Below are 13301 nucleotides of genomic sequence, written 5' to 3' on the forward strand. Positions count from 1 at the left end.
AGCAAAAGTTCCGACAAAATCACCCGTAGCAAACATTATTGACTGTTATCACGTGAATGATGATTACTATAATATTATAACAATTAATCATAAACTTCTTCTTGACAATAAGTCAGTTACAGTAACCCTCGTCTGCTCTGCAAAATTTCCATTACCAAATCATCAGACCATCTTGAGTCTTTTAAAACTAGTTCAAGTGGCACTGTGAAAGTTAAGTTCAATAACTATCTCATGAAAATTAGAATAATAAATTGGAATATCATCGTGGAACCAGGGAGGTGTTAGAAAAGGAGAGACAACTCTTCGTAATTCATGCAAACACATGTTTTGGTTCAAGGCGTTACAATGGGATGTCTAGCATTCCACTATACGCTTTGAAGTCATGCTCTGCACCGCTCTAGTTGTAAGGCGAAGTTCGGAGATGAGGAACGCATTTCACCTTTCGTTGAATTACAAGCTTTATTTCCCCGTAAATTTTTAAATTGAATACTCGAATTGATTAAGAGTAGTTTAGGAAAAAATTCAATATTATAAACATGTATTTCTAGTTTCTTCGTAATGCGCAAATTGAAATGAAATGAAATTTAGGCCATCTTAAAAACCTAATATTTTTCTACATAAAGTGCACATTTCCGCATGTTAGTTTTCTATCCTTTAATCTGTGATATTTTGATCTTTCAAATAAAGTACTCCGCTAAAGCGTGCACCAGCTTGCTTTTAAACTATTTGCTGTTAAAATTGTCAGTTTTACACTGCATTTTGATTCGCTGCTCCAATTCAAGGTACATAAGTTCATTGTTGCCATCACATTGAAAGAGAGAGAGCGAAATGCAGTAGGGGCAAGTATTTCTAGATGTGAGAGCGCTAGTCCCGATTATTGATGCTCTCTTTTGTCAAAGCACCTGATTTCCAAATGTAGCACCTGATTTCCAAATGTAGTTAACTTCTCGGCGGTGCCGCGCATGACTTCAAAGGAGAGCAGGAGTTGTCTCTCCTTTTCTAACACTGCCCCGTCTTATAAAGCCTTCAAATCAATCACAAGTCCCAAAATCAATCGCAACTTACATTGCAGCTCACACAAAACTTGTGATTGATTTCTATCACAAGTCTTTATAAGACAGGCCCTGTTGGAACTTAATTACGATTGCTCAGGATACTATACAGCTGTACTCCAATAAAACGAATAAAATTCACAGCCAACGTACAACGTCAACGTGAGCCGTAAGTAAAAAACAAGTAGTGCCCTCTACGTTCATAATGCGCTATTGGGTGAGCAGCTGCGCAGCGTCGAGTTGCCGTAGCACCCAGTGCATGGAGAGTAAGCGGTGATGCGATTGGCTCGAAACTCAGCAAAGAAACGAGGCTACGTGATAACTAAACCAATCAGGAGTAGTTTCATTGAATGGCATTTTTACTACTCTGAGATCCGTCTTATCGTTACTAAATGTTGTAACACGACTAGTCAGGAAGAAGAGGCCGTTCCAAGTGCTGTTTTTGGTAAGGATTGTCTTTTATTTTCACCAAAGTCTACAAAGATCAATCTTGATCTAGCTCTCAATCGAATTATCGTATCACGTTTCGTTTCAGCATACATTTAGAAGAGAAGAACCCATTAGAAATCTACGTGTAAACTCCACTCGTCGTAGATTGCTGCGTACACTGTATGATACGTGCATTCTGGCTTATTGTTGTGGGTGGACCTGCGGGCTGGTACCCGTTCAATTACTATCTATTGACTAACTACACGCAGCCGCTGTCGCGAAGCGACGCGGCTGCACCTCTATTCCCTCGCAGTTGTTGTCATTTTTCAGTGTGGTTGTGCGACTCCTTCATGAATATCTTTATTAATCGTGGAAAACTAAAATACAAGGAATTATCGTAATCTATGATAATCATTCAATAATCGGTACGCGATTTTTTGTTTAATTACGTCAAAAACTCACCGAAATCTGTGGCTGAAATCGGGTCTGTAAACGTCCTTATTGCTTCACTCCTCATCTGCGTGTTATTTGAATGGCATTCACTCTCGTATACTGTACTACAACGTACAACGTAGGTAGTCGAAGAGCTAGAGGGCGCCTCTCCGACTACCTACGTTGTACGTTGTAGTATTGACCGATTCGGGTTCGTTGAGGGCAGCAGACATTTTACGGCACAGGGCGCAGCCATAGAACACAGAGGCATTGTCCTTTTAATCACATCTCTGTTTGATTGTCTGTTTGTCTGATATCTGCTTGTTTGTTTATTCCGTAGGAAACTCATCTGAACCAAACCATTTTCTGCTCAACTGAGTGAAGTTCCCGATGCTGTTTGGGAGGACACTCATGTGATGGACATGCTATACATGCTGTGCTTTTAAATGGTTTGTAGTGCGGCCCTCTAGAGACGCAATCATGCTCAAACTGACAGACAGAAGAACAATTTGCTCACAGAGAAATGAACTTGCACAATTGGACTAATGTGACACCATTTCAGGCAGCTAATTGATGGAGCTGAGTGCGTGACTTTTGACTGCGTTGAACCATGAACCCGGGTAGCCAAGCCCGCCAGCTTGGCAACGTGAAGATGAGCAAGGGCATTGTGTTCCCGCCTCTCACGCAGGCCCTGAACCACACCAACCGCTCCTACTTCCAGGAGCACAGCCTGATGGTACAGGGCGACGCCCTCCAGAACTCGCCCATGTCACCCAGGGGGCTGGAGGAGGAGCTCCGGGGTCGGCGGGGCTCAGTGACCGGCAGGCCGGTGACCTCGTCGCGCCTCGAGCAGGCGAACGTCAAATTGGCCGAGGAGCTGAAAGACTTACAGGTAGGATTTGTGCCATTGGAGAGTTACACCAGGTTTTGATACAGTCGGGATCTGTAGCAAATAGTGATTCCAATGTTTCCTACACTCATGTTTTAAAGCATAATTATCTATGTTGATACTAATGTGTACATCAACTTCTTCTTTGAGAAGTATCCTATGCTTGACTTTTATTATGGTGATGGTGCCCATCTGAATGTAATCCTTCCAACCAGTTACAGTCAAGATTTTCGAATCCCTGTTGGCATTGTATGAAACTATCAGGTTGCGCATTTGTAGCAGTCGGTATGCTTACAGAAAGTAACTTGTTGACATTTGCAGAAGGAGGCAATGTTAAAAGTGGTCTAGTGCATTTGATAAACCAACATGTGTAGGAGTTATCTTCATTTCACATTTCTCTACAGTACCAATAGCACTTTGTAGACATACAATAATGTATGATGTCCAACCTTTTTGCCAGATGCAAAACTTTTACTCCACTGTTCTCAAGCCAAAGAAGAGTACACTTCATCTGTAACTAAAATCAATGAAATGTAGAATTGTACTACTCAGCATGCTTGAGTCTACAATCCATGTATACATTGTATATCAATGACCCTGAAAAAAAAAAAAAAAAAAAAAAAAACAAGTTTAATATAGAACATGGTAGATAAGTGTAGAATGCTGCTCTGCTTGACAGCACTTATTTGCCAATGATAAGAAGAAGTATGTAATGTGATGGCATTTGTTTAAGTGTAGACTGCTTAACATACTACACGTACATGAACATCTTATTGACTTAAGACCAGGTAGTGTGGGCATTCATAGAGTGGGGAAGGCCGGCCTGGTTTGGATGTCTCTTAGAATCTCCGGAAAGAATTGTGTAAAGCTTTATCACTGATCTCTATTTACATACAAAACCGACAGCCAAAGAATCTCGACCGGAGTTGACTGTTACTGATGAGAGTACACTTTTATGCATGTATTCACTTTAATACTGGTGCTATTCATGGTTTTTTAATGTACCCCAGTGGGCAGCGAATGAATTAGGCTACCCATGAATCCCCACACCACTGGGTCTTTAAGGTGTAGAAGTGCACTTACTGTAAGTACACCTATTTGTCAAAACCTTGATGTATGTATCAGATCAGATCTGTCTTTTTATGTTTCTCTCGCTCTTTCTTGTTCACCTTGCCAGAACAAAGAGAAGCAGTACAAGAACAAAATCCACAACCTCCAGAAGGCAGTAGAGCAGCTAAGACTGGAACTCAGGGACAGGGAAGACAATGCAACACAAGCAAACCTGAAGCTGCAGCAGATGGTAAGATTTGGGGTTCAGTGCACACAACCACTGCCAAACCTGCTGACGTAATACTCGATGTGGGAGACAGATGCATTATCCTTGCCACTCAAGATGTAAATCCCTTGTCATTTCTTGACGTACTTTGTTTATTGTAATTCTTTGCTGAATAGCATGCTTGAGGGCCTGAGAAAAGCTACAGATGTGACATTTCCAAGAAGCTGATTAAAGTCATCATCAGTTTAAAAAAAAAATCCAACTTGTTTTGTTTTTATGTCCACTAATGCCAACTCAACACATATTTCACTCTTCATTAGGGTTGTGTTTATGTCATGTTTGTAAATATAGGATTGTGTGTTGCAGGGCTTTATGACTTGTAACGAAGTAGAACGTACAGTACAGTGTAGTACATTGTAGCTACCAGCGCGATGTCATGTTAAAAACACATTAAAGAAGAGTATAATGAGAATTTTCATGACAAACCATTTGAGATGCAGTACCTTGAAAATGTGACTGGAAGTCTGAGATGATTTGTTCGTGGTGCTGTTGTCATTGTACTCTAGGAGGAGCACTATAAGTTGCTGTACGAGGAGGAGAAGTCAGCCCACGAGATCACCAGACAAAGGCTCAGCCAGACGCAGCAAGAGTTGGAGGAGAAAGAGAGCTTTGTGGAGGCCCTGAAGGGACGGCATGAGCAGCATGTCTCGGAACTCAAAGATCATGTGAGTACCTGACTGAAATTAAACTGCATAGCCGCCAAAAAGTGTCTCCCAGATTCTGCCAAAAAAAAAGAAAAAAATTGTATTCAATCTTACTGTGCTTAAAAAGAAAAAGAAAAAGAAAATTATTGGAGCCATGGTGGGGCTCGTTTTGAAAATGGTTATTACCAAGAAGTGCGGGCACAGGTTTTATGTCAGTTGTAGGCAGTGAATTGACGATAAACACTTTCTTGCAACTACATGACAGGCACTCTTCAAATTCATCGACTGAATGCATAAAGTAGACAAATAAATTAAGTTATTACCTCCGCCAAAGGAGAAGGTTCTGTTTTCATTACCATTGGTTTGTTTTTCCGTGTGCAAAATAACTCAAAAAGTTGTGAATGGATTTGGATGAAACTTACAGGAAAGGCTGAGCATAACACAAGGAACAGATGATTAAATTTTGGCAGTGATCTGGGACTTTTTATGGATTTTATGAACAATTTTCAATATTTTGGCATGTAGGGTCAATGAACTTGGGAGTTCAAGCTGCATATTTTTGAGGTTTTCATACACGCACTAGAATGCGTGCTCTAGTTTCTGGTCCAGAGACTAGAGCAGAAATTACCTCTGGCTTAGGTTCTGGTTACGTGATGATGTAACAAAAGGTTTCTTTATTGGGAAATCGGTCAATTTTCAGCGTGCATGCGTAAGGGTAGAAATCACTGATCTCTATGGAAGAACAAGATCAGTAGTGGAAATGAGCTGCTTGGCAGAGGTCTTCGCTCTCAGAGTGCTTCTCTAGTTGCCTATATACGTGTACTTGTCCAAAATGCAACCAAAAATGAAAGATGCCATAGGTTCAAAAGTTTTCAAATGATAATTGCCCATGCAAAGCAACTGTCATTCCAAATTTTTATATGTGATGTACAGTAGGCCGTATGATATTATGCCATGAAGTTATTCATCCAGAATGATTGAAAATGAAAAAAGAAAGAAATCATGTAAGGGACAAACTTTAATTATTAATTTTTAAAGTAATGTCCTTGATTCCTTTGTTTCTTTCAGTATGAGGCACAGTTAGCTGGTCTCAGGGCAAAGATGGAAGCGGAGATTGCAGACAGGGACCGTCGCCTAGACAACCTCAAGAAACAGATGGCTGGTGCATTAAAAGAGAATTCATGGTAACCACACAATTGCAAGTGACATAGATATAATGACTGCTCTCAGGGGCATGAAAAGGCGAAGACCCTAAATTCATATCCTGTAAAGTCAGTGAATGTAGCAGCGTTAGTAGACCACATCTGTGAAGTTGTAGGAAAATCCCACAATCCGTACAAAAGTTATGGATTCTCAAATTTTTTATTGAATCCAGAAATTTTTTATTGAATCCACGTGCTGTCATTACTGAATACGAAGACTACAACAGTTAATGATGTCACATTAGTGCAAGGATATAAAGACAGCATAAAGAGAATTCCATGTATTTCAATTTCTCTAGCATAGAGAAAGTACGCTTTGACTCTCCTTCAGAAGGTAGGAGGAATGATATTTTCCATAACCAGGGATGTGAGAGTTCAGAGTTTAATCTGATTTCAGACTTTTTTACTCTGCCCAAAACCCACTTCTCATAATTTTAAGCAGTTCAGTGCATTGAGATGTTCACAGTGTATTTTGATAGGTTTCACTTTATTTCCAGACTTTCTTCTGCAAGCACTCTCACACCCATGCTTAACAAATGTCAGTAATAGGTCAGATGAATGTGTACTTTTCATTACAAAGATAGATTTTGTGGGATTCTTGTCATAGTTTTCATGTCATTCCACTACGGGACATCATGAACTGTTTTAGCCTTCTTATCCAGCGATGACAGTGCATGGATTTAATGAAAAATGTGAAAATTATAACTTTTTGATGCACTGTCTGCGTTACTCAGACTTCACTGATGTGTGCTTATAATACATACTATTTCTCCATTTACTAAATCTGCATACATGTTTGGGATAAATTCCCAAATATTTAGCTCAAAAGGTAATCAAGATTGTAGGTTGCAGTTATTGTGTGGTGTGTATATAACACCACATAACTGACTGAACATAACAACCAGTTCTTGCTGTATACCACCCAAGTGTTGTGTTGTAAAAGAAAATGATATTTACCTGGAACAGACCACACTGTTGTGAGTCATTGAATTGTTCATGAAACTGTTTACCTCATTCAAAGAGTGTATCTTAATTGCATTGATTTGCTGTATAAGCTTGATGAATATTCCCATCCATAAACCCTGGGTTATGCTTCATAAGCTCGAGACGTGAAAATGGGCTTGCTTTTCTTTTGAGAGTAAACCTCTGCCTGTCCAGTGGATGAACAATTGTGCAATGTATGTTCATTTTTGTTTAGTTTCTATTCTTATAGCATATCGACCTTTTGAAATTGTAATAGGAAGATAAAACATTGTAGAAATCAGTTCATACCTTGCACATACCTTTTATCTGACTTTTTGATACACAAATGCCAGCTTCTACAAATAATGGGTTGAAATTGCAGAAGTTGGCATTTTGAACATTTGAGGAATGAATCAACAGAAATCATATCGTTTGCTCTCTTAGACTCAGAAAGTCTTTCGTGTAAACATACATCGGTAGGCTGTAATCTTCTGGTTTCTTTATTTTTTTTTTTTGCTTTTGCTTTTTGCATGAAATGGTAACAATGTCCATATGCTTGGATATTGCATCATCTGCTATGGAGACATAACTCTTTCATGAGTTTATTCAAATGTTGTTCATTGTTTCCCCACAGGGAGCGGCAGCAGCAGCTGGAAGAGCTAAGCAAAGAGCTGAGTAAGATGTCCGATGAGGCCAACATGTTGAAGATGAAACTCAAGGCCATGGCTGCCAAACCCAAGGTATAGTTGAGGGGCCAAGAGGGAATATCTACTGTATGCAACTCTCTTCCGCCGTTTGCTCTTACCCCCTCCCCCCCCCCCCTCTCTCATTTCATATTTTATATATTTGGCGTAAGTCTCTTTCAATATTTGTAACTGCATAGATTCAATTAATCAGTGCAATCTCTCATGGTATCATATATATTTCCATGTGCTCTTGTGTGTGTTTATACTCATCTGTCAATTTGGTAAAGGTGATGATGGTACCGGTGGAGTTTTCTTCTATTTGTCCTCACTCTCTTATTCTACATATTCAGTATCAGCTCTATAGATACGTTATTCTTTACCTGTTGAAGAATAGTCCCAAGTATGCTACTCTAGGGTAATCAACAGGTCAACATGTCAATCTCTAATTTTCTTTATATGTTACTGTTCAGTTCTTTCTTCTTCTTTTTTTTTTCTGTGAAGGACTGTCCTCTTTCCTTTGTAAATGTAGGAATGTGTTGTGTAAACTGAAAACCAAGACTGATCAAATGTGTTTATACCATTGTTGCATTTAATATTTGATTCTCTGTATTATCTTTATTTCAGAGTTTACGATGTGTTTTTGTCTCTCTGTCCCTTTGTCTCCTGCAGTCACTGGACAATTGTGAGAACTGCCCCGCCCTCAAGTCTCAGCTGGAGGTCAAGCAGAAGATGATCCTGGAAAAGGACCTTCAGATCAAACAGCTCATGGGGCTCTGCAAGAAGTTTGAGACACAACTATCACAGCAGGTACAAACTTCTTACACTCTCAGTGGTAATACTGTCATATTAAGAGGTTGTTCTAGTTTTGCTTTTGCAATCCAAAAGTGTTTGATACATACAGATTTAAGATCTCGTGATTTAGATAGCTGTAAATTCATTAGAGGTATATAGTTACGTATGTAGTTCTAATTGATATTAATGTCACAGTCAGTGGCATGTCTGTACAGTTTAAGTCCCCTCCATATGTTTGACTTCATATTCCATATGCACATGGATTCTCCTGTGTTGTGATACCATTAATTGTGCCTCCAATTTCTTCCTGCTACGGCTCTCTGTTGTTGTCTTTTTTTCACTTGCTTGTATTTCTTTGTATTACTGACTGGTGATGGTGCCACTGCCAAAGCTCTTTAACCCATTGAGTACGAGTCCTGAGTATACTCGGGCAGGTGTCTATGGTAAATGTGTGCTGTAGCAAAATCAGTCAGTCCTAAACGTGTTAAGGCAAAAGTTGTGTTTGTGGGAACATTGGTGGAGGACCCTAATGTTTGCAGATGGTTTACATCCTAGCATGAATTGTTCAGGGATTTGTGTTTATATGTGTGTTAATTCACTTACATGCATGTCATACGCAGATAATGAAAGCTTTTCAGTGGTCACAAATCTCATTTTCTCACCCAAAATTTAAACTCCATCAAACAAATACTGGTTTAACCCATTGAAGACTAGTCCCGAGTGTACTCCGGTGTCTATGGGTAACGTGTGTTATAGCAAAATCAGCCCGTCCTCAACGGATTAATTATTGCTTTGCACTTTAAGCAGTGGCTGTCAGTGGGGGTGGGATTCTAACAACTGCAATTGACCTGTAGCCAACCCTCTGCAGACTTTAAAGGCCTAGCCCAGATTCATGAGTGGGCTGATTCATTCGCTACCCACTGGTGTACATTCGAAAACCGTGAATAGCCCTTGTCATCGAATATGTGCATCAAATCATATGCTCATTGGTAACAATCGACTCCAGTTGAGATTCTTCAGCTGTGTGTGCACTTACTGTAGAATGAGGAATGTTTGCATGCATTTTAATTTGGCAAATTTCGCGAGAGCCAAGATTTGCGAAATTAAAATGCACGCAAAAGTTCTTGTTTACACTATGTGCACTGAATGTTAGAGGCAACTCGCGAAAATTTCGTGCTACCAAAAGGCCGTTGGCTCCAATTCGCGAAAATGTCATGCTGCAAAAATATCGTGTTTTACAGTACCAGGTTGTACTGGCAGAGATCAATGATAAAGCTGTATACAATTCCTCACATAGGGATTCTCTAATATAAACCGAGCTGGGCCAGCCTTCTTACTCCATGGTATCCCAGCGCTACTAGGTCTTAAAAAACGTTTCTCGATTCAGGTTGGGCCAATCTTTGATCTATAGTCATCGAGGGGATTGTTTAGTCACTCTGCTGCTGAGGGTTTCTGGTACGTATATCTGTGACGGCTGAAAAGTTTGATTAAAATTAGCACGTCTCCTGGAAACACAGGGACCCAAAATGGATTCACCGCAACCGTGGAAGAGCTGATACACAGCGTTGCAGTCACGCGCATCCTTTTGTATTGCTCTGTGTACCATCTCATGGTTTGGGAGTGTGTGTGGGAAGTTGCATTCACTTGTTGATTAGAGGTGTTGGTAACATCTGGTGGGAGATCTTATGGAAGGAGCTTGAATGTGCTCTTGATTAGGAAACTGTCAGTGGTGTGTGTACACAATTTTCCACTTCTCTGTAGATGCTACTATTAAGTTCATTCACTCTTTCCCACGACTGAATGCCCTTGCCATTTATGCTGTGTTTGCCCAAACATGATATGCTAGGTCTGAATAATTATAAAGTCTGTTGTGTCAATGAAGAGATACAAACTCTTGAACAACTGAGCTGAAATATTTTGTGGATGAATTTGTTATTGAATGTCAAGGCAAGCTGCTTCATAGATGGCTTCATATAAAAGAGAAATGGCAGGCAATGGTTTTGTATGATATATCGTCGCTGGGGTGATAAGACCTTGTATCTGCAATTTTGGTGAAAATGAGTTTTTTGGATTAATTGTTAAAATAATGGGTTAAGTGATGTCCTGTCCAAATCCCAACTGTCTTACTCCAAAAATGAAGCCACCACGGCATGTCAAAGGAAAGGCTATCCCATTCGCCACATTGCTTTGGCCGCCATGTTTTTTTGCTCTCCTGAACATTTGACATTTTGTAGATACGAGGTCTTATCGCCCCAGCGACGATATACAGTTTGTCTTGTTTTGTTTTTCTGTGATTTGTTTTTTGTTTTATTCATATTTTGCCAAATCTACACATGCTCCAAGTTATCACGCATTAGATACGGGTTAACACAAATCAATGTTATGTTGCATTCGTGCAGTCAATCTTGCCAGGTCAAAATCTGATTTGACCAAACAAAGCAAGCATGCTGACTCACTGAATATAGAGAATATTTCACCGTGCGCATGTCTTTGCACATTATATCCTCTTTTAAGCCAGCAGAAAAATACAAAATTACTGTGCAGTATTCTGTCTACAAGAAGCTTTTTATGGTAATTACTTGATCATGTCATCAGAGAGAAAAAGGAAAAGCAAACCATTTCATTTATTGCAGTGAAAAATAAAGGTCGAGCAAAGTTCCATTTTTATGCAGTGCTAAATGTGACTGCTTGTGCTTGTTGATATTTTGTTATCATTCTATACACCTAGAAGGAAAATTCAGGATTGTAATGTATTTTTTGTCAGTCTCAGAGTTGACTATATCTGTGCTCTCTCCTCCGTCTCTCTTGCTCTCTTGTAGAAAGTCTTGAATGAATGTTATGGCTTGGTACACGGAGGCAATGTCTAGTCTTCTAATGCCGTGTGAGTCAGCTTCAATATTGCGTGCCTCTACTGCTCTCCCTTCCTCTCCCTTTGTGTCTTTTGCTGCTTGTCATTCCGTCCCTCCCCATCATTTCCTTAATGCCAACATCATGTTTCCTGTCGTGGCGCTTCCACAAGCTTTTAGCCTCTGGTGTAGAACTTCGGGGATGTTTGATGGTTTACTGAAATAATTTGTGCCTTTATGCAGTGTGATCCAATGTTAACCTGTTGAAGACGGACTGATTTACCTATAACACGCATTTCTGATTAACCCCAGCCCAAGAATACTTGGGACTAGTGGTCAATAAGGGGGGAAAAAAGTGTGCATATCATTTATTCATCCTGCTTGTCCATGCGAATTTGTACCAGTGCTTGTAATCTGTCTACAGCGGGCGACAATAGGATGTGTCAAAATCATCTCACTCAACTTATTGCAGGAACAAGCCATGCAATAATTTTCACTTAATACGTAAACGCGTGTAAAAGTTATGAAAAGTGTGAAAAATGTAAAAGAGCGTGGGGAAATTTGATGTCCAGTTGTTCAGAAAGAAGACATTATGTGATATCCATTTGTTGTTTTTTTTTAAATCATGTGATATCAGAAACTTTTTGCCATTTGGTGGTCTCAAAAATTGGGGGCGTGAAGGGATGGGGTTCGTATATCCAAAATTCCTACCTCTCCTGCTGTTAGCCCACCTGTTTTTTTTTTTTTTTTTCCTGTGTTTGCCCTTCTTCCCATCCAGACTAAACAAATTTACCCCCAAAGCCCTGTCTGGCATCCTCCATGGATACCTTTGCTCATATTTGGCATAAATTCCAGCATCAGTTCTTAGTGTTTTATCCTTTGCTGGATCCATTCTGCATGCCTGGTTTTCCCTCTTCCTATCCATCATGTCCTATATCTTTCTTGCCCAGAACATGGCGTAGGTGTATATGTAATTTTATCATGTGTGTGAGCACTTTTATGAGATTAGAATTAATCAAATCATGCTTTTCTGCAACATGGGAACATCTGATTTGTACATGTGCAATAGCAAAATAAAAGTAATCCTTTTAATCTGATTGAAGACGTAGCAAAATTTCAGGCTTTGCATTTACATTAGATGTCTAATGTAGTTTTCCAACTTACAATGTACCTTCCAAAAAGGTCATCCAAATAACCAATGAGGAAATCCAATTACGAGGGCACCCTAACATGGCAAACGAGGCTCTTACATTAACCTGTTTAATCTGTTCTATCTATCATCTACTCAGGTTTAACCTTGCAAAGACCATTTTCCAGAACTAGATTTTCTGAGTGACAAGTTGAATTTCATCAGACAATACTAGCAATAGTTTGTAAAGATTCATGTAGACTTAAGTCTATAGTGAGTTAGCTTTGCGTGCTGTGATGTGATATCTACTGCTTCCAATTCCACAGAAATGACGGAGTACATGCCTCGTACATGAATGATCTCATGACAAAAGAAATTTGTGTCCTGCATGCTCCCAGCTTTCCGTATGTGAAGTAGACATGCAGAGTAAATATATGCGTAGCTCAGTCAATTGGATTTCATGTAAAAAGAAGTCTTAGAGTCATTTGTATGACTTGAACACATATTAGTACATCAAAGAAACATAGTTCTAAGTTCAAGTGGTGATAAAGACTCAGGAAGTATCCTGATATAAAATAAAGTAGACAGCAGAACATGAACTCACTTGATTCATGTCACATTATCTCTCTGAAGCAGCCCTGTCAAGTGACTAATATATTGTGCAACAGAAGAGGCTCTTCAGTGAATGAAGCATACAAACTTTATTCCCGAATACATTTAACAGTAGTTTCATATGCTGCAAAAGCAAAGGAATACTTTATTACGTACTAATTCCACTAAGCTGAAAGTTAAAAGATACAAAACAAAACAAAAAACTGTGAAACTATTAAAAATGATATATGCCTTTTTAGTATCTACGTGTATATATTGATAAACCTGCACTGTTTTGTATGAAATAGTT

General features: G+C 39.4%; 1 protein-coding gene across 1 annotated transcript; it reads left to right on the forward strand.

Annotated features, from left to right (window-relative positions):
* Positions 1-2565: 2565 nt before the first annotated feature.
* LOC139710689 (uncharacterized) lies at positions 2566-11292 on the forward strand. Its single transcript, XM_071622609.1, has 7 exons — positions 2566-2805; positions 3980-4102; positions 4645-4803; positions 5851-5966; positions 7582-7687; positions 8303-8440; positions 11245-11292. The coding sequence occupies exons 1-7, from the start codon at positions 2566-2568 to the stop codon at positions 11290-11292; spliced, it is 930 nt and encodes a 309-aa protein (XP_071478710.1).
* Positions 11293-13301: the final 2009 nt, after the last annotated feature.

Source organism: Diadema antillarum, unplaced genomic scaffold, assembly GCF_040938485.1.
Source record: "Diadema antillarum isolate AM-2024a unplaced genomic scaffold, OU_Dant_1.0 seq00001553_RagTag, whole genome shotgun sequence".
NCBI classification, from domain to species: domain Eukaryota; kingdom Metazoa; phylum Echinodermata; class Echinoidea; order Diadematoida; family Diadematidae; genus Diadema; species Diadema antillarum.